Source organism: Stegostoma tigrinum, chromosome 5 (assembly GCF_030684315.1).
Source record: "Stegostoma tigrinum isolate sSteTig4 chromosome 5, sSteTig4.hap1, whole genome shotgun sequence".
NCBI classification, from domain to species: Eukaryota; Metazoa; Chordata; class Chondrichthyes; order Orectolobiformes; family Stegostomatidae; genus Stegostoma; species Stegostoma tigrinum.
In genome coordinates, this window is record NC_081358.1 from 35753518 (window position 1) to 35780961 (window position 27444).

A 27444-nucleotide genomic window follows, 5' to 3' on the forward strand; every position below is an offset into this window, starting at 1 on the left:
TTCCATGTTTGATGTTATTTTAATGTTCTGGAGCTAAGTGAACTGCAGGTCGGAACTGAAGGATGTTCAACCAAACTAAGCAGTGTAGATCAGAATATATTTACACCCTCAGCTGTTATCAGCTAAGATAAGAATAAAGTACAAAATCTTTGTTTGTAACCAACTGGGGTGATCACGCCTCAGCCTAACTCTAGTGCATTCTCCACTGCTCATGCTTGAATAAAATCGATGAAACAAAGAACAGAATCTTGAATGCTGTGTAAGAGAATTCAAGAGAGTTCTAACTCTGCTTCATAACCCTTACCCCTCACAAGTCAAGGTACGTATTCATGCCTTTGAACAGAACCTTGAAGGAAAAGCAAAATACTGCAACAGAGCAGGTTTCTCTAGATAAACAATAGATGAATAGCATCACTCTTTCCTCAGAGAATGAAACCGTCATCCAATCCAAATGCTGATAACAGGGAAGAAGATACAATCCAACATTCCCATACATTCCTGCAGCTACATCAATGAAAGACCCTTTCACAGGCACAGCTAATGTACCAGGAGCCCGCAGAGAAAAGAATATGTGTAGAAATGTCTATGAGACATTGAGGAAGCTTTAGGAGGGATATTGAGCAATGAAATCACAGAGCTGCTTCTCATTGGATTTAAATACCGAACCATGGGGGGAGTTAAACACAAAAGTGCAAACGCTTGGAGACTATCCATTTGAATGTCAAAAACACTTATAGATATCGTATGAAGTATACCACCTAGCATTAGGCTGTAGGCCTTATGAAATAAACTTTCAATAATGTAACAGCAAGATTAGAGGCTGGTCTATCTTAAACTATCATGCATTTTAATACTTAGTTGTAATATGTCATAAGCAGCATTATAGTCAAACACGCTTGCAGAAAGTTCCTGGTGTGTCTCCTCCTCAATCAAGTGTGTTGAAGCCAATTCTTGGATGTGGGTTAAAAAAAAATGCAAGCAGTAGAAATTTGGTAAGTAAAATGAATTCTCATGATAACACAGTGTGGAGCTGGAGGAACACAGCAGGCCACGCAGCATCGGAGGAGTAGGAGAGTTGATGTTTCAGGTTGAGACCCTTCTGAAATTCTGACTCGAACCATCCATGCTCCTCTGATGCTATCTGACCTGCTGTGTTCCTCCAGCTCCACACTGTTATCTCTGACTCCAGCATCTGCAGTTCTTACTATCTCTGAGTGAAATCTAGCGAGTTGTGGCAGCTTGTCACCAATTGATAGCAACCCATTTGACCAACAGCTGAAGTTTACCTCAATGGTGAGAATGTAATTGTTTTGCCTGCTGCCTGATTTCAGTTCGCTCACCCACCATTCATCTCATTGTGTCAGGGATTAGACAATAATATCCATTATCTGTTACATTCAGAATTTGTAAAAATCAGTTCATTTACAGCAACATTTCACAGCCATGCTGCTTAACAAAAAATATGTGCGGAATAATTAATAACAAGCAATTAACCAGGATGTAAATGTTACACACTGTTGATCTGTGACAAAGTCTGCATAGTGCTTTTTTCGAACCTTAATCTTAAAACCAAATTGACCCATTGATTTAATTTACAGATTGTAAATGAATTAAGATAGCAAAACTTCTGCACAGAAAAGATCTCCTATGTCTGACGAATAGAATCAATATTCCATCAGCACTGAAACTATAATTTATTTCTATGTTGCGTTGCATCTATTGCTTTGCCAAACCTCTCTGTGGGACCAAAAGTTACAGAGCTACTATTTGATTTGATTTGCAAAATAGAGTAACCAAAAATTTCCCAAAACTTTCAATTTAGATCCTAGATTAGAAAAAATATATAAGTTGTGCAGCATTTTCGGAATGCTGCGAATGACAGATTTGTTTGGTATGACCCACATGCTGACGATCCCTGATCAAATCTTGTCTTCCTTAATGGAAATTAATTTTCCGTGAGAAACATTGGTCAGGCTGCAGTTAGAGTATTGCATGCAGACCTAGTTGCCGCTCTAAAAGAAGGATGTGGAGGCTTTAGAGGCCTGTGAATAAGTTTTACCAGGATGATACCCGTATTAGATGTATTAGCTATGAGGAGAGGTCAAACAAACTCGGGCTTTTCTTTTCTCTGGACAGTCAGAGGCTGAGAGGCAACCTGATGGAAGTATCTAAAGGAGGTTTGGATAGGGTGGACACTTTCTTGCCCCAGCTTGGAAATATTTAATACTAGGGGGCATAGGTTTAAGGTGCGAGAGGAAAAGTTTAAAGGTGATTTGTAAGGAAATTATTTTCCACAGAAGGTGGTAGGTGCTTGGAACGCACTGCCAGGATGGTGGTAGAAGCAGATATGATGACAACATTTAAGGGGCATTTAGGCAGACACCTGAACGGGCATGGAATATAGGGATTTGGGCCTCGTGCAGACAGTCAGGACTAGATTGGTTTGAAATGGCATCATAATCAGCACAGACGTGGTGGGCCAAACAGCCTGCTCCTGTGCTGTCCTGCCCTATGTCCCTTCCCTATTTTCTCCAATAGTTTCTACCACTGAGGTGAGGCACACTGGTCTATAGTTCCCTGGTCTATCTCTACCACCCTCCTTGTAACGAGGAACCACATTTACTGTTCTCCAAGCCTCTGACACCTTTCCTGTGGCCAGAGATCATTTTAAAATTTGGTCCAGGACCCCCCCCCAATAACTTTTTCCCTCATTTCCTGCAGCAACCTAGGATACAAGTCATCTGGGCCTTGGTATTTATCCAGTTTTAAATCTGCCAAAATCTCCAATACCTCTCCTTATAACAATTTGATGAAGAACATCACAATGCATCTTCTTGAGTTCCGTACATGCATCCTCCTTCTCCTGAGTTTAGAAAGACGTGATGTAGAGTCGTAGAATCATATAATCCCTACAGTGCAGACAGAGACTACCCTACAATGACCCTCTGAAAAGCATCCCACCCCAACCCTTAATGCAACAATTTATTGTGACTAACCCACCTAGCCTGCACATCCCTGGACACTATGAGGTAATTTCCTATGACTAGTTCACCTAACCTGTACATCTTTAACCATATTTAATCTGTATATCGGAAGTACTCTACGTTGTATGTCATAAATAATAAGACTATTGCAGTTATGCTGATTGGAGAAGTTAAATTTTATTGCAAATACTGTAACATTCAAGTTGAATACTTTTCACAATACTTTTACAAAGTTTATGAATACAGTGTATTTTGGAGGCGGGAAAAGCAATGGATTTCAAGGCAGGTATTTCCATCTCGGGGTCTGTGAGACTTCCTTAGGAGATGGGGGGTCCACGTGAAGTTTGTTGGTTCTCTGAGGGGAAGAGGCAGAATCTTGCAGCTCGGTGAGAGCAACCCCCTCCACAGCCCGTTACAGCTGCAGGAAACAGAATTGGATGAATACAGGGCTGTACCTCTAGGGAAACAGGCACTAAAAACATGGGAATAGAAGGTGACCATTCAGCCCATTGATACTGCCCTGCCATTCATTATGATCAGGGCTGATTGAACACTCAGTGCCTTTCAGACATCTGTCAATCTCCACCTTAAACAAACTCGAAGACTGAGCTTTCCCAGCTCCCTATAGTTGAGAATTCCAAATCTTCACAACCCTCTGAGTAAGAGAATTTGCGAAATTTCTCACGTCAGAACTTAGTGGCATCTCCCTTAGTTTTAAATTATGTCCCTGTTCTGGAAATTGAGTCTATAAGAGTGATCAGAATGTAACTAAGTGGATATTACAGAAAGTGGAAGTTTGGCATTTGTTATTGGATGCATGCAAGCTTCTTACCTTTTATTTTGCTGCTTTTAGATTTCGGTATCCATAGTTAGGCATGTTTTTTGTTCATTTTTATTTAATTTACTAAGTTTCAAATACGTATTATGGTCCTTTATTAAATGTTTCCAACATTTTCAGGATTTCTTCTGTTGTCATTCAGTCACAGATTGATATGAGCTGAAATATGTAAAAGGGGGAAAATGAATGCTCATAATGGCAGTGGAATGTGATCCAGAAGCAATTATTATAGTTGAAACACACTTTAACAGGCTTTCTAATAAAGACATGCAAACCAGCGAGTTTAATGCCTGAAAGTAGGAGGAATATTTTTCATCAGAGGCATTCCTGGTTTAGCTTTACCAATGCAGTACTGGAGATATTCAATGATGTGATCCTGAGCACAATATCAAAGACTTGTTGCATCTGCCATTAAAACCTGGAAGATCAATTGGTGAGGATTTGAACTTAGTTCAGAAATATGTGGTTGCCCTGGTCAATTAATGCTGGCCAGCCATGAGTGATTTTTTTTAAAATTGGGCTCATTAGAAGACAACAATGCAGGCTGTTGGTGAACTAGAGGTTTGCTTGGGTCGGAGGTCAGATCATATATTGTTTTTTTAGGTCAGATGTTTTATGGCTATCAAGAACCTCACAAGAACTAATCAAAAGAAATAAAACAAGGCCAAGAAACATCAAGGTTATATTTTGTTTTAATCTTCAATAATCTCTTTGCTATTTTCATGTGATTTTGCCTGTTCAAATAAATCTTATGAAGCTCTAAGTTACGGAGTTTAAACTGATACATTAGCTTAAAAGGACACGTGCCACAACTGAAAGCAAGGATACATTGTAGGGCATTTCCTATAACCTTGTTTATAATTGTTTCTTCAATTGTCTGAATTTCCTAGGGCTTGTCTGTAGGTTTAACTGGCCCAAGCATGATGATGTTCATTTGGTACCCTAGCCAGAATATTTACCCACTTCATAGTCCTCATTATTGCTCATCATGTATATCAACGACTTGGATAAGAATATAGGAGGCATGGTTAGTAAGTTCACAGATGATACCAAAATTAGTGGTATAGTGGACAGTGAAGAAGAGTATCGAAGAATACAATAGGATCTTGATCAATAGGGCTGAATGGCTAAGGAATGGCACATAGAACTTAATTTAGATAAATACACTTTGCATTTTGGTGAGACAAACCAGGACAGGACATACACAGTTAATGGTAAGGCCCTGAGGAGTGTTGTCAAACAGAGGGATGTAGAGATGCAGATAAATCGTTCATTGAAAGTGGTACCATAGGTAGACAGGGTGATGAAGAAGGCATTGAGCACACTCGCCTTCATCAGTCAGAGCATTGGGCACAGGAGTTGGGACATCATGATATGGCTGTACAGGATATTAGTGACACCACTCTTGGAGTATTGTGTATAATTCTGGTCACCCTGCTATAGGAAGGATATTATTAAACTAGAAAGTGTGCAAAAAGATTTACAAAGATGTAACCAAGACTGGAGAGTTTGAGTTATAAGGAGAGGCTAGATAGGCTGAGGCATTTTCACCTGGTAAGTAGGATCATGAGGGGTAGCCTTATAGAAGTTTATAAAGTCATGAGGGGCATAGATAAGGTGAATAACAAAAGTCTTTTTCATAGAGTGTGGGAGCTCAAAACTGGAGGGCATAGGTTTAAGTTGAGAGGGGAAAGATTTAAAAGGGATCTGAGAGGCAACCTTTACACACAGAGGATGGTACAAGCGATCTGGAACAAGTTACCAGAGGAAGTGGTAGAGGTGGGTACAATTACAACATTTAAAAGACATTTGAACAGGTACATGGATAGGAAAGGTTTAGAGGGACATGGGCCAAATGGACTAGTTTAATTTGGGAAACCAGTTTGGCACGGACATGTTGGGCCAAAGGGTCTGTTCCTGTGCTGTATGACTCCATGTCTCTGTGACTCCATGACTTTATGCTTCTTCCAAGCCCATTAATAGTGGACTCAGCCTGAAATTTATTTTCAGCAATAGGTGAGCCATTACTACTCACTGGAGTGTATGATTTCAGTGAAGTGTAGATTCATATGAGTACATGCCTTAACACCAAGCAAACAGCGAAACAGACACAACAAGCCTTGAGTACACCACTTGGATTTTAGTTTCAAACACACACCAAGGAGAAGGAATTTAAATAACCAAGTTAAGCCCTGTTTCTGTCTCTCTGATTCTTTGTATCAGGCTCTAACTTCGAAGTAAATAAATAAATACTTAAAAAATGACTCATGTCTGAATCGAGTGGCAGCAACAACATTTGCGCCAAAACTGGAACACCACGTGGAATTGGCTCTTGTGTTTTCAGAAAATGACCAGCTTGTTGGGGGAGCATTTCGTGTCCCAGACAGTGCACCAATTTCATAGAGACCCAGTGTCAGCCAGCCGGGAAGCCAGCACTGGGATCACTGTGGATGGTAGTTTTGGGGTGATTGCGTGGGGAGGCTGGAGACCAGCAAGGGCAAGTGGCACTTTTTGGCAGCTAGCCAACTGTAGCTACAATCTGAATCCAGGACCAGCCCTTCAATAAAATATGTTTATACTTTTTTATGGCAAAATGATCCAACTCTTTTCATTAGTTTTCCTGTCAAAATTTCACTTAGAAGTGTTCTGAAATTCTGGCTGCAGTTGTCTTGAAAGTTTTGCAAAAATAAATAATTAGTTCTTATTTTACTCACTGTAGTTAGGTAAATAAATATTTATGTGATCTCTGGATTTTACTGGCTCAACATAAAAGTCACGTATTCTCTTTTTCTCACTTTTACTTCCTGGAGCAATCTTTCTGACGTGAAAAGAAAAACAGATTTCTGGCAAATAGCTTTTTGTCAAATTTTACCCCAAAAATGTTTTATGGTTTTCATGTTCCAGCTTGTTTACAAATAAGTTGGGGAAAAGCAACTACAGAATTATTCTTACAGTCTGAAAATGCCAGCATTATGCGTTGACAGCATCATATGAATGAGTTTTGAGAGTTCCATGCAGTATATATACCTAGGGTTTGAGAGTAGATTTGTAGCTCGGGTTGTGGATGTTGTGTTTGGTTGGCTCACTGAGCTGGTTCGTTGTTCTGCAGACGTTTCATTACCTTGCTGGGTAACATCATCAGCGCAGCCTTATCCAATGTGGATAAGGAAAACCACCAATTTGACGGGGACAACACCAGGATCCTGGGACAGGGAAAGCAGAGACTAGCACGGGAGTTCCTACTAGCCTGGTCGTTTGCTAAAAAAACCATCAACAAACATATAGAGCTCGAACGCAAATGTACTGCATTGTGAAGGTAAAACGGAAGTGAGGTAATCCAGATCAACAGACCCCAGAGTTTAAATACCAGACAGGAAAACACAACAGTGCTTCATCAGAGGCTGCACTGATGATGTTACTCAGCAAGGTAATGAAACATCTGTGGAACAATGAACGAGCTCAGTGAGCGAACCAATCACAGGTGCATAAACCCTAAGTATAGCATCTAAAGTTTAGGTGCAATTGTATAGCTCATAAATTTGTTAGCTGATGGAACAGTTGATCTGGAAACAAGGCCTGCTCCAAACCTTTCTCGAGCAGAGAAAATACTCAATGTGCATTTATCTTACCAATTGCACCTTTATGAAGAAAGCTTTGGAGACAAATGTGTGAAATTGCATTCTGTACTTTTTGCGTTCTGTTAAAATTGAAGAGAGGAGAAGTGTAGATAATGCATTCACAATCCCTGGACGTACAGTTGAGATGAACAAGATTTTGCAGTGAAAGTGTGCATTCAGAAGCCCCATGTTGCAAATTTTAATCTCATCAAAGTAAGGGTCAGGTGCAGAAAATGCAGAAAAACATGTAGTGAATTGTATGGTTCTGTATCAGTGTGTGCTGCACACTCTGTACAGGCAAGATCTTGGGAGTCTTGGCTGGCATCAATAGTATCAGTACCTCCCTTCAGCTGAGACAGTAATGACTGTGTGAAACATATTCATTTCATTTTCAGAATTTTGAGGGTGGCCTGACAGCTTTGAGGAAAAGGAAGTGAGTCCACTGAAAGATCAAAAAAAAGTTTTAAAGTTATGCGCAGCTGTGTAATGATAAATTAATTGTCTTTACTGATTTTACTGCTATCGATCTTGTTTTGAATCGTGGATATCTGAGCTTGTGGTAAAGAAGAATCCTGGATGGAAAAAAATTAAATAAGAACATGTTGAGCAGTTTAGCGGATTCAGTTTCTGCACATTTCATTGCTATATTTTCACAACTGCTTTCATAGTTACGAGGCCAAAAGTCTGTTTGAAGTCACACTGAAGAAAACTGTCATCAGCAGGAACTAGGGAAATTGGCAATTATTGATTTAACACGGGGCACAGTTTACAGTAAATTTGGCAGCAACCGTAAACAGTTATCACTATTTTTCATTAACTCCTCACAATAAGTGTTAGCAATTCATATCCCCGGGATGGAGAAGCTGTCTTTTGAGCAAAGCTTAAACAGGACAAGACACTACTCTCTAGAGTTTAGAAGAATGAGAGGAGATCTCATTGAAACAGAGAGGATTCTTCCAGGTGTGGCAGGTTCATTGCTGAAAGGGTGTCTCCCCTTGTGGGGGAGTTTAGGATCAGAGGGCATAGTCTCAGAATAAAGGGGTTGCAATTTAAGACTGAGATGAGGAGGAAGTTTTTCTTTCAGAGGGTTATGAGTCTTTGTAACTCCTTGCCATAGAGAGTGATGGGGGCGGGGGGGGGGGGGTGGGCGCAGGAGGGGAGCAGTGTCCTTTGGTGTACTTAAGGCTGAGATAGATTCTTGATCAGCCAGGGAATCAAGGGTTATCGAGTAAGGGAATTTTGTATCAGCCATGATCCTATTGAATGGCGGAGCAGGCTTGAGGAGCTGTATGATCTATTCTCATGGACTTATGGTCTTTTATTTAGATATAAGACCTGTTCAATACTTACAATTTTTAAGTGACTATTCGGTGCAGAACCTAATTTGCACATGATTTTTAAAATAAGATGAAAACCATGAACTATATAAAATGACATGATCAGGTGCGAAGATAAACAAGGATGCATCACACCAAACAACAGGAGACTGGGTACTGTGAAGAGCAGAGAACATGAGTATAGGTCCTTGAAATGTAGGAGCAGGAATAATGTGGCAGGTTGCAAAGGCATAATCAGCTGATCCCAAAATTAGATTGAGCCCTGTGGAAAGGCATCAAATGCTGTCTTAGAGGTTAAGAAGCTTCACGGAGGATGACACAAAATGAAAATAATTTAAAACCGCAAAACTTACATAATTGGGTCAGCAATCTCCAAAGAAGTTTTAAAAATGTAACTATGATGTGTTATAGATTTTTCCCCTTTCATACTTTTCCAAAAACAATTTCCAGGAGGTTTTCTCATGAATACTGGTTATCCAGGCAGCTGTTGTCCATGTCTGAATCACAACAGTGGGCTGAAATTTACCAGAAATTGACTATGTATCAACTCTGGTCAGTTTCGTGGATGATGGTGAGAGGTTCTCATGCCATTCACCAATCCCCACTAGCTTTCGGGGGATGATGTTTATCCCAGCTTCCCTCTCACCACATACAGAAGGTCTTGCCACTGCCAGGACCTCTCAGCGTTCCTGGAACCAGCGCCAGTTTTAAAACCCAGCAGTGAACCTGCTCAAGTGCTGCTGGCCAGGAGTGATCCTTCTCCATGGTGGCAGGGGAACAAAAGACAAATGCTTCTCAGGGCACAGCCGGCACTTCATTGTAGCCATAGTGCTATTAAAGAAACAAGCTACACGGCAGAACTGTCCTAAGCCTCAACCCATCTAGAACCTTGTTTGAGAGAGTGTTACATTTTCCCAATACCCAGTGTAGCAGAACACCACTGCATTTTTCAGTGTGGAATCACTACATGCAGGAGAGCCTTCAAGCAAATGTCAGCAAACCAAGGCTCATAAACAACAATCAGGACAGAACACCAACGCTTCACCAGAGGTGCACTGACAATGTTACCTAGCAGGATGATGAAACGTCTGCAACCAAACATACTGGCTCAGCGAGCACATTTACAACTTCATCCACAACCCAAGCTACAAATCTTCTCAAAAACTTCAAAGCCTTCACATGGTTGAAAATGTTCTCTTTTATTCAGCAGCAGGCAAGGTGAAGAAAAACCAACAAACAGAAGCTTCATTAGCTTGTCAGAATGAAGAGGGACTGTTTGACTTTCCAGCACCAACAGGTTTACAGTCAGTGAATGATCACTGCACCCAGTCACACCTACTAGAAACAAATGACGATGAAGTCCTGGCTGGCTGGTTTCACCTGATGCTGCAGTGCTCTATCATGCAGAAGGTGATGTTCCTCTTTCTCGATGTCTTCATTTTCCTCCTTGGAAAACTACAGTCATTCATGCAGATCTTCAGATGTCCATCATGTCCCTCTGTAGTTGCTCAAGTTGTACAGAGTGCAGCAGGGTCATGTGGCATACTGTGGATGGAATGTAAGGCAAGGCATCACCACCTCCTTCTTCATCCTGACTGATCCAAGCCTGGAAACGTCAGAACTTCACCTGCAGGAAGTCTATTGTCTGCTCCATGATGTCCATGATTGAAGAATGGAGAGCAGTGCACTGATCTTACTCAGAGGGTTGTGTAACAGAGTCATCAGCCATTTGCACTGATGGTGGCCTTTTCTCCCCAAGTAATCATCCGTTTTAGGTGTTCACCCTTTGAAATTCAATGGGAACATGAGAGTTCTCAAGGGAAAAAACAGAAGTTGCTGGAAAAGCTCAATAGGTCTGACAGCATCTGTGAGGCAAAAAATATCAGAGTTAAAATTTTGGGTCTGGTGACCGTTCCTCAGAATGGTTCTCAGTTCTCAAGGATATAGGCATCACAGCAGCTCCCAGGATTCTTGACGCAGACTTCAATGATGTAGAACCATTGAATGCAGATGTCTTGCATGTTGACAGAATGGAACGCTCTTCTGTTTGTGAAGTTAGCTGCGTCATGGTATGGTGTACTCAATACGGCAAATGTACCCTGTATAGTGCCTGGCAAATGGGAGAAGCCAATCACATTGGCAAAGCCCCTCAGCCAGTCTGGAGCACACTGACCTCATTTCAGGGAGACAAGATGAAGTGGTGTGATCTGACAGATATTACATTGGTAACAGCATTGTTACATTTTTGAGTCATACAGGATCCCCAGTGGATGGTTGGGAGCAGCCAGTTGCAGTTGAGCCTAATGCAGCTGTCCCATTGATGTCCACTGGGATAGGACAGCACCCACTCCTTCAGGTTGTAGATCCCACTACACAGCAGTTGTTATAGGACCCTCTCAGCCTGCGGCCTTACTGCGCCTCACTCACCCAGAGGAAATGACATCAAGGAGGACAGATGTGGAACCTCATGGAACTTCTTGCCCACCTGAGGAGACCTTCAGCTGTGACCTCTTGATGTGGATACTGCGAGGCAACCATTGGTCATCACTGCTGATCCTGGATTTGATGGTGCATTGCTTTCTCCTCGATTTCCCTGCTCCTTTGTCACAATGCAACAACAACATTGAAGATCCCTGCAGTGGCTCGATCCATAGCTGATACTGCCAATTAATCCATGTAAGGAAATCAGAAACAGAACAGGGTTCTTCCTGATGTGACCCATCAGCATTCACACACATGTGACAGTTTAGCATCTTCCTCCATACAGCAGGACACGAGGGTTCCAAAAAGAATTACCACGGAATTCCTCCATCCGCAACTTTGACATGAAGGCCTTATTCCGATGAATACAGCATAACCATGCTGCACGAATCCAGTCAGAGTTTGTCAGTGCACTGGGTTTACTGATACATTGTGCTCCCACCCAAGAAAAGCAGCGTGTTGCCAAATGCTAACAGTTTACAGCGAGTGGAAATTAGCTCAATGCCCTCATGCAGTCAGTGAGATTGTGGATTATTTTTGTGAATTGAGGCCAGCAGCTGCTACTTTTAAAGTTGCCCGTGATCATACTGTCAGCTAGAGATGACCAATGACATTGTCAAGTTTGCTTGTGGCTGGGATCTGTGTCCCACAGGGGTTGGACACTGCGTATATCTCCCATGCTATGATTACCAATGTCTTCACTCTGCACTGTGCAAGTACATGATTAACACAATGACCCCTTGAAAAGATGCACAGTGCTCGCAGGTATAGCCCATGGGCTCAAAATGGAAAAACAATACTAACTCTATCTGCTCCAGTCAGTTTCTGTGTGCATTTTGCACTTATGCAGCAACACTGACCAAACCCAGTACAGTGAGCCTCAGTGAGCCTCAGGCTCAGTCTGGCAATCGAGGCCCCTCCCCCATCTGCTGAACCTCTATGTTCCTGGCTCACCCAATCAAGCCCATCAGAACTGATCTTCCAGTTACAACCTCGTCTCTAACTATTACTCGCCAACACATGGCCCTGTAGCTTAGTCATTCAAACTATCATTGCTGCACTGACTCCCTATCAAATGCAAGGTGGTTCTGACTATCATTGACATTCCCTTCCACCTCAGTGACACATGTCCTCCATTGCACCATCATCTCCACTCCTTATTCATTGAGTTTACCCCCTCCACACTGTGGTGCCCCTGGAGCCCAGCACGTTGTTTCCAGTCCACAGAACTGACTTCCACAGCTTTGCTCCAATAGCACTGGCCCTTGATAGCACTCTCTCAGGTTTCATTGCGCTGATCTCCAGGACTGACCATGGCCCCTAACCCCTCTGACCAACTTGGAAGCCAGCCGCTTACCAATGTGAGACTAGATGTCTGACTGACATGTCTACAATACCCTGACTGACATCCTGCAACTTGATTTAGAAGCAAATAGGTTCATTAGCGATAGACAGTATAGTTTTGAGTGGAGGAGGTTGTGCCTCATGAACTTGATCCAGTTTTTTGAGGAGGCGACAAAGATGATCAATGAGGGAAAAGAGGTTGATGTTGTCTATACGGACATTAGTAAACCCTTTGAGAAGGCCCCTCATGGCAGACTGGTACAAAAGGTGAAGTGACATGGTATCAGGGTGAGCTGGCAAGATGGATACAGAACTGGCTTAGCCAGAGGAGACAGAGGGTAGCGGTGGAAGGATATTTTTCAGGATGGAGGGCTGTGACGAGTGGTGTTCCACAGGGATCAGCGCTGGGCCCTTTGCTGTTCATGGTCTATATAAACGATTTGGAGGAAAATGTAACTGGTCTAATTAGTAACTTTGTGGATGATACAAAGATTGGTGGAGTTGTGGATAGTAAAGAGGATTGTCAGAGGAGACAGCAGGGTATAGATCAGTTGGAGGCATGAGCAGAAAAATGGCAGATGGAGTTTAATCCGGACAAATGTGAGGTGATGCATTTTGGAAATTATACAGTGAACTGCAGAACCCTTAGGAGTAATGATATGCAGAGGGATCTGTGTTTGCAGATCCATAGATCACTGAAGGTGGCAGCACAGGTAGATAAGGTAGTAAAAAAGGTCTGTGGCATTCTTGCCTTCATTGGAAGGGGAATTGAGTACAAGGATAAAAATGTCATGCCGCAGCTTTATAGAATTTTAGTTAGGCCACACTTGGAATATTGCATATAGTTCTGGTCACACACTACCAGAAGGATGTGGATGCTTTGGAGACAGTAACAGAAAAGGTTTACCAGGATGTTGACTGGTATAGGGGAGTTTAGCCATGAAGAAAGGTTGGCTAGACTGGGACTACTGTATCCATTGTACCCGGTGTGGCTTCCCCTACATTGGGGAAACCAAGCGGAGGCTTGGGGATCGCTTTGCAGAACACCTCCGCTCGGTTCGCAATAAACAACTGCACCTCCCAGTCGCGAACCATTTCAACTCCCCCTCCCATTCCTCAGATGACATGTCCATCATGGGCCTCCTGCAGTGCCACAATGACGCCACCGGAAGGTTGCAGGAACAGGAACTCACATTCCGCTTGGGAACCCTGTAGCCTAAAGGTATCAATGTAGACGTCACAAACTTCAAAATCTCCCCATCCCCCACTGCATCCCAAAACCAGCCCAGTTCGTCCCCTCCCCCCACTGCATCACAAAACCAGCCCAGCCTGTCTCTGCCTCCCTAACCTGTTCTTCCTCTGACCCATCCCTTCCTCCCATCTCAAGCCGCACCTCCATTTCCTACCTACTAACCTCATCCCGCCTCCTTGACCTGTCCATCTTCCCTGGACTGACCTATCCCCTCCCTACCTCCCCACCTACACTCTCTCCACCTATCTTCTTTTCTCTCCATCTTCGGTCTGCCTCCCCCCTCTCCCTATTTATTCCAGAACCCTCTCCCCATCCCCCTCTCTGATGAAGGGTCCAGGCCCGAAACGTCAGCTTTTGTGCTCCTGAGATGCTGCTTGGCCTGCTGTGTTCATCCAGCTTCACACTTTGTTATCTTGAATAGACTGGGGTTGTTTTCAGTTGAACGCAGGAAGTTGAGGAATGACCTGATAGAAGTTTATAAGATTGTGAATAGCGTGGTGGAAAGTATGTGGCTTTTGTCCTGCGCTGAGGGGGCAATTACTAGGGGACACAGATTCAATGTGCAGAGTGGAGGATGTTTAAAAGAGATGTGCGAGGGACATTTTTCGCACAAAGGGTGGGGAGTGTCTGGAACGTGCTGCCGGAGGTGGTGGAAGCAGACACAGTAGCAACATTCAAGAAACACCTGGACAGATACATGAATAGGAAGGGAATAGAGGGATACAGACCCTGTAGATGAAGGCAGTTTTAGTGTGGGAAGGCAAAATGTGTCAGCGAGGGCTTGGAGGGCCGAAGGGCCTGTTCTTGAGCTGTATTCTGTTTTCTTTGTTCTAACTCACCAAACATGTTTCACTCAAGCTGCAAGCCTGACCTGAGACTGAGGGCTACTCCCTTCAGACTTTGAGCCATGGCCATTTGTTTGAAGGGTGTGTTCAGAGTGTTTGTAGTGAGAGTTGCTGACAATGGGAGATTGATACAGTATAGTGATGTACAACAACAAGTCAAGCTCAATGGCCACATATTGCTGACAACTATGATCAGCTACCTGGCATTTTGTCTGCGATAAATGCAAGGCAAAGCAGAAGCACTGTGAACCTTTAATCTTTGACTGAGGGAGAAAAATGCAAAAAGTCAAGGCAAAACAGAAATGCTGTGAGCAAGAAGTAAGCACAAAGTGGTCTGAGTGCTATGACAGAAAGTAAGGAGTCACTTCCTGCGGAGCTTGCCCTGAGATGTTGGAGACTGCTGTCTGAGGAGTATTCCGGAGGAACGAGCAGTGAGCCGGGTTTGTAGAGCATGTGCTCTGATTTCCATGTTGAGAATTCTTAACCTATAGCTTCTATCGACAGGAAGGAGAATGGGAACCAACATATCACTGAGGCAAGATTAGCTTGTAATGACGTGGTAAAACATGCAAATCACCTAAAATATGTCTCATGTCGCTCACCAGCGTGACTCTCATCTCACAGCTCAAACGATGGTTCAAAAATAACACTTTTTTGCTCTTGACTCTCAATCCCATCTTCTTTCCTAAACTGACTCACAAATGACCATGTTGTTCAGGGTCTAGGAAAATCCTACCTGTTAAATCAAGGAGTTGACTACTTAAGATTAGGATGAATAATTCCTTCAGTTGTGAATCTTTGGAATTTTTTTTTCCAGAAGACTACAGATAGCATTTCACTTAATATATTCCACGACTGAGATTGGTGGAAGTTTGGAGCCTGAAGAGAAAACACAGGTAGATATTTTCTCATTAACCTGGAGTAGATGGGACTTGAACCAAGATTCCCTGGTCTAGAGGTAACGAAACAACCACAGGACTGCAAGAGGGTAAGGGTACATATTTAATGTGAAGTGGGTGAAAGGTGAGGTTAAAGCTGAGAGGTAAAATAGCCTGCTCCTTCCCTATGATACTCTGATATTCTTACAGTGAGTTTTCTGACATATGAGAAATCACAGCTGAGCTTAATCTTGCTGTCACCCAAAATCCAACCGTGTGAATGTTTCTGCAGAGGCCATTAATAGTCATCAGGATTGGGAACCTTATCAGATTTATTTTCTCTAGCTCAGATGTGTTTGAGATTATTTAATTTAATTAATTTTGTAAATTCTCACAGCCCTATTATTACTCTGATTAACACAGAAGAACGGATCCATTTATATGGGCAAGTTACAAGCGCCCATTGGTAAATGACACAAAGCGCCTCACAGGATATTTCAGTTCTGGTAACATCATACAACTTCAGTCGTCATGAACTAAAACCCAAAAGCCTTATTCTAATGGAGTTAGTTGAGATTATGGAAGAGCTTGATAGGTTTGGCACAGATGTTTTTCTTTACGGGGGAAACCAAAATGGTTGGTGGGCGGGTGGGGGGTGTCAAAAATATATATATAGGACTGTCACTAATTGGAAATTTGTTGAAAAACTTCATTATTCAGAGAGTAACAGTTATGTGGAAGCCATGAGGAAGTAATTGAAATGGCGAGGGTTAATTCAATTAAGGGGCTATTAAACAAAGGCATGAGAGAGAAATTATGCCAATGTAAATGAGGACTTTTGTGGCATAGTGGTAGTAAACTTACCTCTCATTCAGGAGGCCCAGGTTCAAGTCACATCTGCTCCTGAGGCTTGTAACAATGTTTCTGAGGAGATTGATGAGGAAAATATCTACAAGAATAAGTGGGTTAGGTACGAAAATGTTGGGAGGACTCTTGTGTGAGGCATGTTGCACTGAGTGACCTGTTCTTTGCTATAAATACTAATACAGTGAAATGAAGGATCTAGTAGTCAAAGTGTGCTGAATATTTCTGCAGGAATAGTCCAAACCTGAAACCAATGGGGATGAGTAACAGAGTGTGAATAATTGGCCTTATTTTACTAGTAGATTTAGTAGTAGACAATACTTTTTCTTCATTTAAAAATGCATGACATTTTTGTTGTGTACAACTGTTTGAGCAGTAAGTAAATGAGCAGAAATGAATCTATTGGTAACAAGATCTAGCATTGCAATCTGGAATTTGATATTTATTTCAGCATTTATATTTATACTTGATCCTATTCAATAACTCTGAGTTTGGCTGGAAACTGCAGCAAGAGGATAATCTTAATTTTCATCCATTTAAAGAGAAAAAAATAACAAATAAAAAACAAGGTATCTTCTCCCTATACTTTTTTGGTTATAAATTGTCAGCTAAATAAAAAATATCTACTTATCCAAAACCATTTGTCAGGTCTTCCCTTAGTTTTCTTCATTCTGTTGAAGGGTTTTTCTATTCTTCCGACTTTTGTCGTGTTATGCCTCGCAGTCAGAATGTCAGTATAGCTTTAAGAGACATGCTGATTGTGTCATCGCAGTATTATGGTATGTACTGAGGATAATACGCCATCTCACTCTGGGATCACTTGAAGCATGACAGTCTACTTGAAGCATGTTCTTCTGCTGTAACCCAACAACTTAATATTAGGCCACACACTTACGCACCTGATCAATGACAACAAGGACTTCAGTAAGGCATTATGGACTTCAGTAAGGCATTTGATAAGGTTCCCCATGGTAGGCTCATTCAGAAGGTCAGGAGGAATGGGATACAGGGGAACTTAGCTGCTTGGATACAGAATTGGCTGGCCAACAGAAGACAGCGAGTGGTAGTAGAAGGAAAATATTCTGCCTGGAAGTCAGTGGTGAGTGGAGTTCCACAGGGCTCTGTCCTTGGGCCTCTACTGTTTGTAATTTTTATTAATGACTTGGACGAGGGAATTGAAGGATGGGTCAGCAAGTTTGCAGACGACACAAAGGTCGGAGATGTCGTTGACAGTGTAGAGGGCTGTTGTAGGCTGCAGCGGGACATTGACAGGATGCAGAGATGGGCTGAGAGGTGGCAGATGGAGTTCAACCTGGATAAATGCGAGGTGATGCATTTTGGAAGGTCAAATTTGAAAGCTGAGTACAGGATTAAGGATAGGATTCTTGGCAGCGTGGAGGAACAGAGGGATCTTGGTGTGCAGATACATAGATCCCTTAAAATGGCCACCCAAGTGGACAGGGTTGTTAAGAAAGCATATGGTGTTTTGGCTTTCATTAACAGGGGGATTGAGTTTAAGAGTCGTGAGATCTTGTTGCAGCTCTATAAAACTTTGGTTAGACCGCACTTGGAATACTGCGTCCAGTTCTGGGCGCCCTATTATAGGAAAGATGTGGATGCTTTGGAGAGGGTTCAGAGGAGGTTTACCAGGATGCTGCCTGGACTGGAGGGCTTATCTTATGAAGAGAGGTTGACTGAGCTCGGTCTCTTTTCATTGGAGAAAAGGAGGAGGAGAGGGGACCTAATTGAGGTATACAAGATAATGAGAGGCATAGATAGAGTTGATAGCCAGAGACTATTTCCCAGGGCAGAAATGGCTAGCACGAGGGGTCATAGTTTTAAGCTGGTTGGTGGAAAGTATCGAGGGGATGTCAGAGGCAGGTTCTTTACGCAGAGAGTTGTGAGAGCATGGAATGCGTTGCCAGCAGCAGTTGTGGAAGCAAGGTCATTGGGGTCATTTAAGAGACTGCTGGACATGTATATGGTCACAGAAATTTGAGGGTGCACACATGAGGATCAATGGTCGGCACAACATTGTGGGCTGAAGGGCCTGTTCTGTGCTGTACTGTTCTATGTTCTATGTTCTATGTTCTACATCATTTACATTTTTCATTCATAATCTCAGGGCTTTCCACTGCACTTCAAAGTGAATGAGGGTTTTTTTTAAGTATTGACATGGGTGTAATGTAGGAAAACTAAGCAGTTAATTTGCACATAACTGGGTCCTACAAACAGCAATGTGATAAATGAGCAGACAATAAGTTTTAGCAGTGTTCTGCAAGGCATCAGGAGACCACCCTTTCTTCAAACCAGGCCAAAGATTGACCATCTGAGGCAGCACATGGGTCTCAATGTGATACTGATTCATTGGACAACATCATTGATCAAACAACCACCTTCACTGTTACAGTGATAATGGGAACTGCAGATGCTGGAGAATCCAAGATAATAAAGTGTGAGGCTGGATGAACACAGCAGGCCAAGCAGCATCTCAGGAGCACAAAAGCTGACGTTTCGGGCCTACACCCTTCATCAGAGAGGGTCTGATGAAGGGTTTAGGCCCGAAACGTCAGCTTTTGTGCTCCTGAGATGCTGCTTGGCCTGCTGTGTTCATCCAGCTCCACACTTTGTTGTCCACCTTCACTGTTACAGTGAATTATCAGCCTGGGGATCATGAGTTGAAGTCTATTGGCTGAGGCATGTAAACATAAGAGCAGTGTGCCAGCAGTGAATAAGGCTAACAATTTGAAAAAAAAGTAAGTTTACTTCCTCTTATTGAAAATTTCCTTTACTTAAAAAAACTTTTTTAAATTGACTGAAAAATATCACACCCAACCTTGTGTAACATTAGTGGTGATAGAGGTTGTGGGGAATACATGAAATGGGATGAATGTATCTTTTAACAAATTCCGTTTTAATGCGATGGCACTATCTCTATCTTAGAGTCATAGAATCATACAGCATAGAAATAGGCCCTTCGGTCCAACATGTCCGTGCCAATCAGTTTTCCCAAAGTAAACGAGTCTCACATGTCTGCATTTGGCCCATATCAGTCCAAACCTTTCCTATTCATATATTTGTCCAAATGTCTTTTAAATGTTGTAACTGTACCTATATTTATCACTTCCTCTGGCAGTTCATTCCATGCACGTACTACCCTCTGTGTGAAAAAAAATTGCCCCTCAGGTCCCTTTTAATTCTTTCTTCTATTCTTACCAGTCTTAACCTTCACTCTAACAGGAACATAATGCCTTTGAACTCTCATTATCACACTTCTGAACACCTCCCACTTGTCAGTTGCCCCTTTACCCGCAAATAGTCTATTCCAATCAATTTGAAAATTCTTGTCTCATACCATTAGCATTTGCCTTACTCCACCTAAGGACTTTAACTGTAATGGAAGCCCTATCTTTTTCCGTAATTATTTGAAAACTAATAGAATTATGATCACTGCTTCCAAAGTTCTTCCCCACTAGCACTCAGTCACTTCCCATGCCTTATTTCCCAAAAGAAAGTCAAGTTTTGCTCCTTCTCTGGTAGGGCCATCAACATCATATAATCCTTACAGTGTGGAAGCAGGCCATTCAGCCCATCAAGTCCACACTGACCATCCGAAGTGAATCCCACCCTGATCCAACCCCCTACCATACACTTTTAACCCTGAATGTCGCAAAGCTAATCCATCTAACCTACACATCTATGGACAGTGGGATGAAACTGGAGCACCTGGAGGAAACCCATGCCAATAGTTGTTAGTTAAGAGACAGAAAAACTGCAGATGCATGAATTCAGGGTAGGCAAACAGGAGGCTGAAAGAACACAGTCAAGCTGGGCAGCATCTGGAAGAAATGATCAGTCAGTGTTTTGGGCATTACTCTTCTCCAAGACTGTTCATTTTAACTTTTTTCAGGTATTTTGAGATTCTGTTGTTCTGATTTCTTGTGACTGAGACTGAATTCCTGCAATCCAGGTAAGAGAGAATCCTTTAGTTGTCCTGTTACATTTCTTTTGTGGCTTGAAGTTCGCTTAATTCTGGAACTCAGTTTGAGAGATTCTCTGTTGCTTCCAACGGAAGGATGACTGGTGATTGCACATAGACTGTGACCAACTGAGGCTAAGATTTAAATTCAGCAAACGTGGAGAATAAACGGGTCAGTAGTAACATAAATACAAATTGGTTTAGTAATAGGAAACACAGAATATTGACTGCAAATAGTTCAAAAAGAAGAGTCATACTGGACTCAAGACATTAACTCTGTTCATTTCTTAATGAATGCTGTCAGGCATTATGGATGTCCTTCACATCAATACATCAGTGCAAAAGATAAGGCTGAAGCATTCTCAACAATCTTCGGCCAGAAGTACTGAGTGGACGATCCACCTCGGCCTCCTCCAGTGGTTCCCAGCATCACAGACCATAGTCTTCAACCAATTGAATTGAATCTTCATAATATTGAGAAACGGTTAGAAACACTGTGTATTGCTAAGGCTATGGGCCCTGACAACATTCCAGCAACAGTACTGATGACTTGTGCTCCCAAACCTGCCTCTCCCCTAGCCAAGCTGTTCCAGTACACTTACAACACTGGCTTCTATCTGGTAATGTGGAAAATTGCCCAAGTTCATCCTGTGCACAAAAAGCAGGACAAATCCAACCCGTCCAATCAGTCCATTCTTGATCGTCAGTAAAGTGATGGAAGGTGTCACTGACAGTGCTATCGAGCAGCACCTGCTCACTGACACCCAGTGTGGGGTCTGCCAGAGCCACTCAGCTCCTGACGTCAATACAGCCTTGATTCAAACATGGACAAATCCGTTGAATTCCAGAGGTGAGGTGAGAGTGACAGCCCTTGACATCAAGGCTGCATTCAACCGAGTGTGGCATCAAGAAGCCCGAGCAAAATGAGTCAATGGGAATCAAGACGAACAGTCTCAGATAGTTAGAGTCATACCTAGCAGAGAGGAAAATGGTTGTGATTTTTGAAGGTCAGTCATCTCAGCTCCACATTCCCTTACGGATGCTGTCCTGGAAAGGATACACCTGGGATGTTTAGGGATCAGCAAGTGCAGCCGGGGGCCGTGTCAGGGGCATGGCAGAGAACTCAGGAAGGAGTGAAGATTACACAACTCACTTTGATTTCATACACAATTGTCAGGACTGGAAAACAGTCCTATCATCTTTGAAGGAAATTCACATGATAGAAACCCAGCAAAGTTTGCAAGAACATACACACAAGGAAAAGTACAAATGAGCAATTCAAACACTTTGGGCTCTTCGGCTAATTTTTAACCAAACATAGCCTGGTGAATAAAGCATTAACAACAGATTCAAATTTAATGTCAGATGATGAATCAAAAAACTTTCAAGAGGAATATTTATTTCAATTCCATATCTCAGAGTGAAGAATTACCAATACCACAGGCAGGGTTACATTCTCCACAATCCTCAAAATGACTGAAGATGTGAATGAGATGCATCCACCAGTAAATAATCACAGAAGGTGACAGAAGATGCTCAATCTAAAGGACACATTGAACTAAAGAATTTCCAGGCTTGAGCACAGGTGTATTAGCAAAATGAAAAGAAAGATTTGCTCACACAGATTGAAGATCGACTACATACAACTTTATGGGAGCCCACATTATGGTGGTACGAACCATGTCCACAAAATCAGGACAAAAATCAACGATAAATTGGCTGGTCTACAGATCTGGAATGTGCAAAAAAGAAAACATCTGTTTCACCAGAGCAATTGTTTTCCATTACGGGAAGTGATCAGAGTAAATGTCCCCCAAATGGTATACCATGGGGAAAGCACCTGATTCAGCACATTTGGGTTCCTCTGTGAATGAAATTCAGAAGATAAAGGGTCCTCCAGGAAGGAAATGGACTACTTGTTTCCTCAGGAACAATATTGCTCAGTGAAGGACATCCAAAAAATAAAAGATCCTCCAGGATAAGCCAACATTATAAACCACCCAGGGTCACAAACTGATTCAAAATCAAGAGATTTCAAGCCAAAGATGTACTGATCTTCTAAGCCTGAAGAGAAAAAATTGTGAAAGCTTCAGGCCACCTTAGTTGTGAATTCAGAGACTTAGGGATGATGTGGAGGTGGGGTCATGGCAAGTATGATTTTATGCATGAATATATAAATATTAACTAACATTTATAACAAATGACCAACATTAGTTAATATTTCTAAAAAAAGGGTTAATGTTGGAGACAAAAAATAGAAATTGCTGGATAAGCTCAGTAGATCCGGCAGGAAATCTGAAGAAACCTTTCGGGCCAAGTGACGCTTCCTCAGAACTCTTAAAGTTGGAGGCTGCATTAAGCCTCATCCACTCTGATGAGGTAGGACTGATGTCAGAGTGCCTTAAGATCCTGTAGGACAATGACTTATCTCTACAGATGTCTCCATGGTCGGTGCAAAGATCACTAATTGACTCTATGTAACTTGCGCCTGATTGTTTTCATGCAACCAACTACAACTTGTTTCAGGCAGGAGCTTCTTGTTGGGACTGATTAGTGATTTCCTCAACCACTGTCAACCCTTAGTTCCAAGAAAAGGAGAGTGTGTTGGCACCAATCAAGCTGTTAACAGTGCACACAGCTGGTGTGGCAGCATTGGTGAGGGGAGTTTCTGTTTCAAGTCGATTATTAATCAGAAAGCAGGGAGTTTAACTTCTTTGCACACTGTTAAATAATAGTTTTGTGCATGAGTAACTAAGCGAGAGAGAGAGATAGCTACTAACATACTTTGGGCAAGTTTTTCACTGTTTGTGAGTGGAGAGGATAAAACATCGGTGGCTGAAGATAATGAATTAGTTTAGTTGGGAGGGGAGAGGCGTTGAGATATGTTAATAATGCCCAGAATGATTGTACTGGCATGTTGTCTAATGGTTCATTTTGCGAACATCAAAACAAACCATTCGTTAGGCAGGATAATGTACGGCTTTGTGTGAGTGAAGCTGAGTGTAATTGGATGGAAAGCTGCCTGAGTGGGGCTCAGTAAGAGTGCCCCCTGGCTGCCTCAGCTTGATGGTGCGGCTGAAGTCTCTCTCTTTGTGTCGAGCCGCTGGTTCAGAGAGAAGCTTATCGCCTGCCGAAAGCTCCCAGCAAACTCCACATTCTCCTTCTGGAAAAGGGAGGCGGGGGTGGGGAGGGGGAAAACTCAGGAAATTTCCTTCACCTCGGGAACAGGCGCTCTCCTCCTGACTCGAATTTTCATTTGGTTTTCTTCAAGTGTTTGCGGGACTGCATAGGTGCTTCTGTTGGAAGCAGGAAACTCCAGGCTGCTGCACTGTGTTTTTGGAGAGTTACTGTAGACCACAAACGGATGTGAGACAGGCAAGGTGTGCCTCCTCCTGTCTCTTCTCTCTCTCTCTCTCTGCTGTCACCAACAAACCAGAGTAACACAGGGGAAGCTGCTGAATGTGTTCACTGCAAATTTCACTGAGATGGACGTGAGGTTTTACCTACAGACTGCTCCAGCTACCATCTCCACAGATCCTCCCTGCCTGGGACCTTCACCCTGCTTAGATCCATACTATAGCAATAAGGTGACTGAACTTCCGTTCTCTTTCAAGCATGTTGTTACTTTGGTGTCTGGTTGAATGTTTCTGGAGTTGTGGTGAAAGCAGTCAGTGCAGTGGGAGCCTGGCTGTTGGCCAGTCACTTTGGCCCGGGGACAATAAGCTGCTGCTGGTGAGCTTTGCTTTGTAACTGAGCTCGGGAGCTCGGATGGTGGAGGCACATCCATGTGCAGTAAACCTTGGCTTTTCCCCCTCCTTTTGTAATCACTGGATATTTCCAGTACTGAGTAGTTTTGGAAGTAAAACTGCATTGATCGCAATAAACTAGTTCCGACTCATTTGCTTTCATTGTCAGAAACTGTAGCTGAACAGGTTGTTGTAGTTCTCACAGCGCTGTCACTAACAGTTGTCATCGAACATTTTGCAAATCGCCGAGTGCAGCTTTGTCAGTAACGGGCTGTGCTCTGAACAACATCTGGTTACAAATATACTTGTCAGCACGTTACACGCTTCAAATCATAACCCCATCTTCCAGTGCTTACTAACCAACCAGTCAATAAACTTTCAAAATCTCTCTTACATTCACTTGACTGGCTAACTGTTAATGTATTTTAGCAGAAAGGCAGGGGTTTACATAAAATTAACCAATTACTATTGCGTCCGTTTACTCACGTTACCAGATTATTTGCTGGGAGCGGGTGGTTATATTTGCATGAAATGAGTCTGAAGTTGTCTGAAACCTACTGTTTGTAAAGTGCCGGCTGTACATCGGTGTTAAGTAGCAAGGAAATTCAAATCAGGCTGGTTGTAGCAAATGTGTGAGGTATCTCTTGTGTAAACAGACAAAAATGGACGGAATGCTGTTGTATTTGGGTCAGACTCTCGGACAAACACAGGGGATCATTCAGGAGCTGAGTATGAGACATGATCTTTAGTAAAGTGTGCACAAGATGCGTATCTATGATAAAGCAGCAAAAATAACATCAAAGGCATCAATGTTCCTGAAGCTCAAATGTGTAAATGCGGCAGTTATTTAACTTTAATACTCAATTTTGTTTGTCAGTAAATACAGAAGTTGGGCATCAGTGTACAGAATCTAACTATTATCTAATTAACGGGGCAATAATGGATATATTTAAGTACAGGTATAATTAACCCAGTGCAGGATTAAATCCAATCGTATCAATTTCCTTTTAAAGCCATCTTTTGTGAAATTCTGGTAAATTAGTACTTACTTTTTTGTTGTACAATGACTGTTATCTTTAAAAATAATGAGCTTGTTCAAGTTTAGCTCTAACAGATTACAATTCAGATGGTAATATGCATAGCAGGCTCAGACCCTGAAAACTAGGAAACAAAAAAGTTACTATTTCATTGTGACATAACAAAGCATCATTACCCTGGTGTGAGCAACATGGGGCATCATGGACAGGTGCACTGTCAGGTTTGGTGCCTATTAACCCTGCTAAAAGAAGAAAATAGACTGCAGATAAAGCAAAAACTGCCTTTTTCTGTATACTTTGTACATTTAAAGTAATATCTACATACGCAACACACATTTCCCCTGTGCTGTTTTTAGATTAATACATACCTTTGAGCCTGTTTCTATTTCTTCTCAAACAATGTGTAAAAATAAAGTCAATTAGTAAAATGCTTAGTAGTGATTATGGAGCAATAAAGGACCTTAATCTATTAAAATATATGCAAATTTCAATCTATTCTGAAAGTAATAGTTATATGTATGTTTTGAGGCTAATTTTGCCTCAGTGTTTCAGTTATTTATAAAATACCTATTGTTTTATGATGTCTGTAGAACCCAAGATTGGATTACAGCCTTTAAATTAATTCTCAAGTCCTTTATTTTCTGTATAGTTATTCTCAATAATATCTGAGTCTCCACTTGAATGAATGAAAAGTAAACAAAATTAATAAATTGCTGGACACAAATTATTGCTGAAAACACAGAAGGATGATAATTGGTACAGCTACAATGTTTAAAAGACATTTATACAAGTTTATGAATAGGAAGTGTTTGGAAGGATATAGGCCAAATGTGGGACTAGTTTAATTTGGGAACATAGTTAGCATGGACTAGTGGACCTAGGCATCTCTTTCCATCCTGTGTGACTCTAAGCTCAAAGTTCATTTTCATGAACTGGTGGGCCCTGACACTAATTCAAAAAAAAAGTGAAAATGTTTTCCTATTATGTATACATTTCCCATTATGTATCACCTCCCCTGTTATGAGCAAGTAATTGTTAACTCGCCAGTTCAATATCTTTACAGTAAATGCTAATCATTTTTCTAATTATTATGTCATTTTGTTGATTTTCATAGGATGCTGGTGATTTATTTGATTGGTTTTAGTGAAACTATCATTTTCTTTGGGAGCATTTAAGTGCTCTGAGTAAGATTTGACCTTTCTGAGTAAATGGTGCTGGGTGCAGTTTTCTCCAGTCAACCATATATCATTAGTAGCTATTTTAAATTGCTCAGGGTTGGTCTTTAACATTTAAGAAGCCATTTATTTTCAGTCCTTTAACTTGTTGCAAAAAAGAGCAAATAACTTTAAAAAAACATGTTACGGGAGTAATTTAGTAACGGCATGTATTGACTTTTCACAAAACAGTAAGATTTGAACAAATGGGCTCTTTTGAAAAGTGCAGGTCATATAATGTAATAATCACATTTAGTGATTCATAAAAGAACCTATCTATGCTCCCTTGATGGCTATAAAAAGCTGTTTTGTTCATGGTATCAATTGGGATACAGCTGCTATGTGTTAATGATACATCATTGTCTGACTGATACACACAGAAAAGGTCAAACCTGAAGTGACCCTCAGAACACTTAACAAACTAATCTAGTTTTAAATAACATATTACCACCCCAGAAACTAAAGTATTTCTAGCATCACGTTGGACAGGCACTAGTAAACAGATGCTGCAGGGAGCACTCCTCTGGTGGTAATCGATACAAGCAGCAAAACAAAGAGTGCTGCAAAGTTACAACATGTTCATATTTTAGTAATGTGAGCTGTTACATCTCAAAAATTAACAGTGTGTAACACATTCATTGTTTTAAGAAAATATTATTTAACATTCATTAGGCACTTTAGTCAAGAAAATTTTATTCTTGTATTTAACTGAATGTTTACAAAATCCACTTTTATTCCAGAAATATTGTTTGAGCATCTCATTTTGTACATTTAAATTTCCATAGTAAGGTTTTTTTTAAATTTTAACCTATTTTCAGTGATGTGACTTAGATCCTGCAGTTATTTTCAAACATGTCATGTTTTAAGTACATAAATGGCATTTCACTCAGTTTTATTGCCTTAAAAAAAATCTTAAATTAATAGCAACAAAGTTACATGAAAGCCATTAAAGACAGCCACATATGACTTTTTTGCAAAGGCTGGACTAGAGATGTACGTTATGTATTTGGATATTGTTCTGTTTTAAA

At 41.6% G+C, this 27444-nt stretch overlaps 1 protein-coding gene and 1 long non-coding RNA gene across 9 annotated transcripts in view; one reads left to right on the plus strand and one right to left on the minus strand.

Moving 5' to 3' along the window:
- Nucleotides 1-3142: 3142 nt before the first annotated feature.
- Nucleotides 3143-24822, minus strand: LOC125451393 (uncharacterized). 2 transcript variants are annotated; one of them, XR_007247289.1, is made up of 3 exons: nt 24724-24822; nt 3817-3981; nt 3143-3402 (listed from the first exon to the last, which is right to left on the minus strand). It is a non-coding gene; the product is annotated as an uncharacterized LOC125451393 (long non-coding RNA). The 2 variants fall into 2 exon arrangements; XR_007247290.1 differs by lacking the exon at nt 24724-24822 and adding an exon at nt 24652-24718.
- The window catches only part of tox (thymocyte selection-associated high mobility group box), a 255558-nt gene continuing 251564 nt past the window's right edge, over nt 23451-27444 (plus strand). For 2 of the 7 annotated variants that reach the window (XM_059645901.1, XM_059645908.1), the window contains exon 1: nt 23453-24006. In XM_059645901.1, the coding sequence (XP_059501884.1) occupies nt 23905-24006 (102 nt within the window). In that variant the 5' untranslated portion in view covers nt 23453-23904. Of the gene's footprint in view, nt 24007-27444 lie in introns of all 7 variants that reach the window. The other 5 variants (XM_059645902.1, XM_059645907.1, XM_059645905.1 and 2 more) reach the window with 5 other exon arrangements.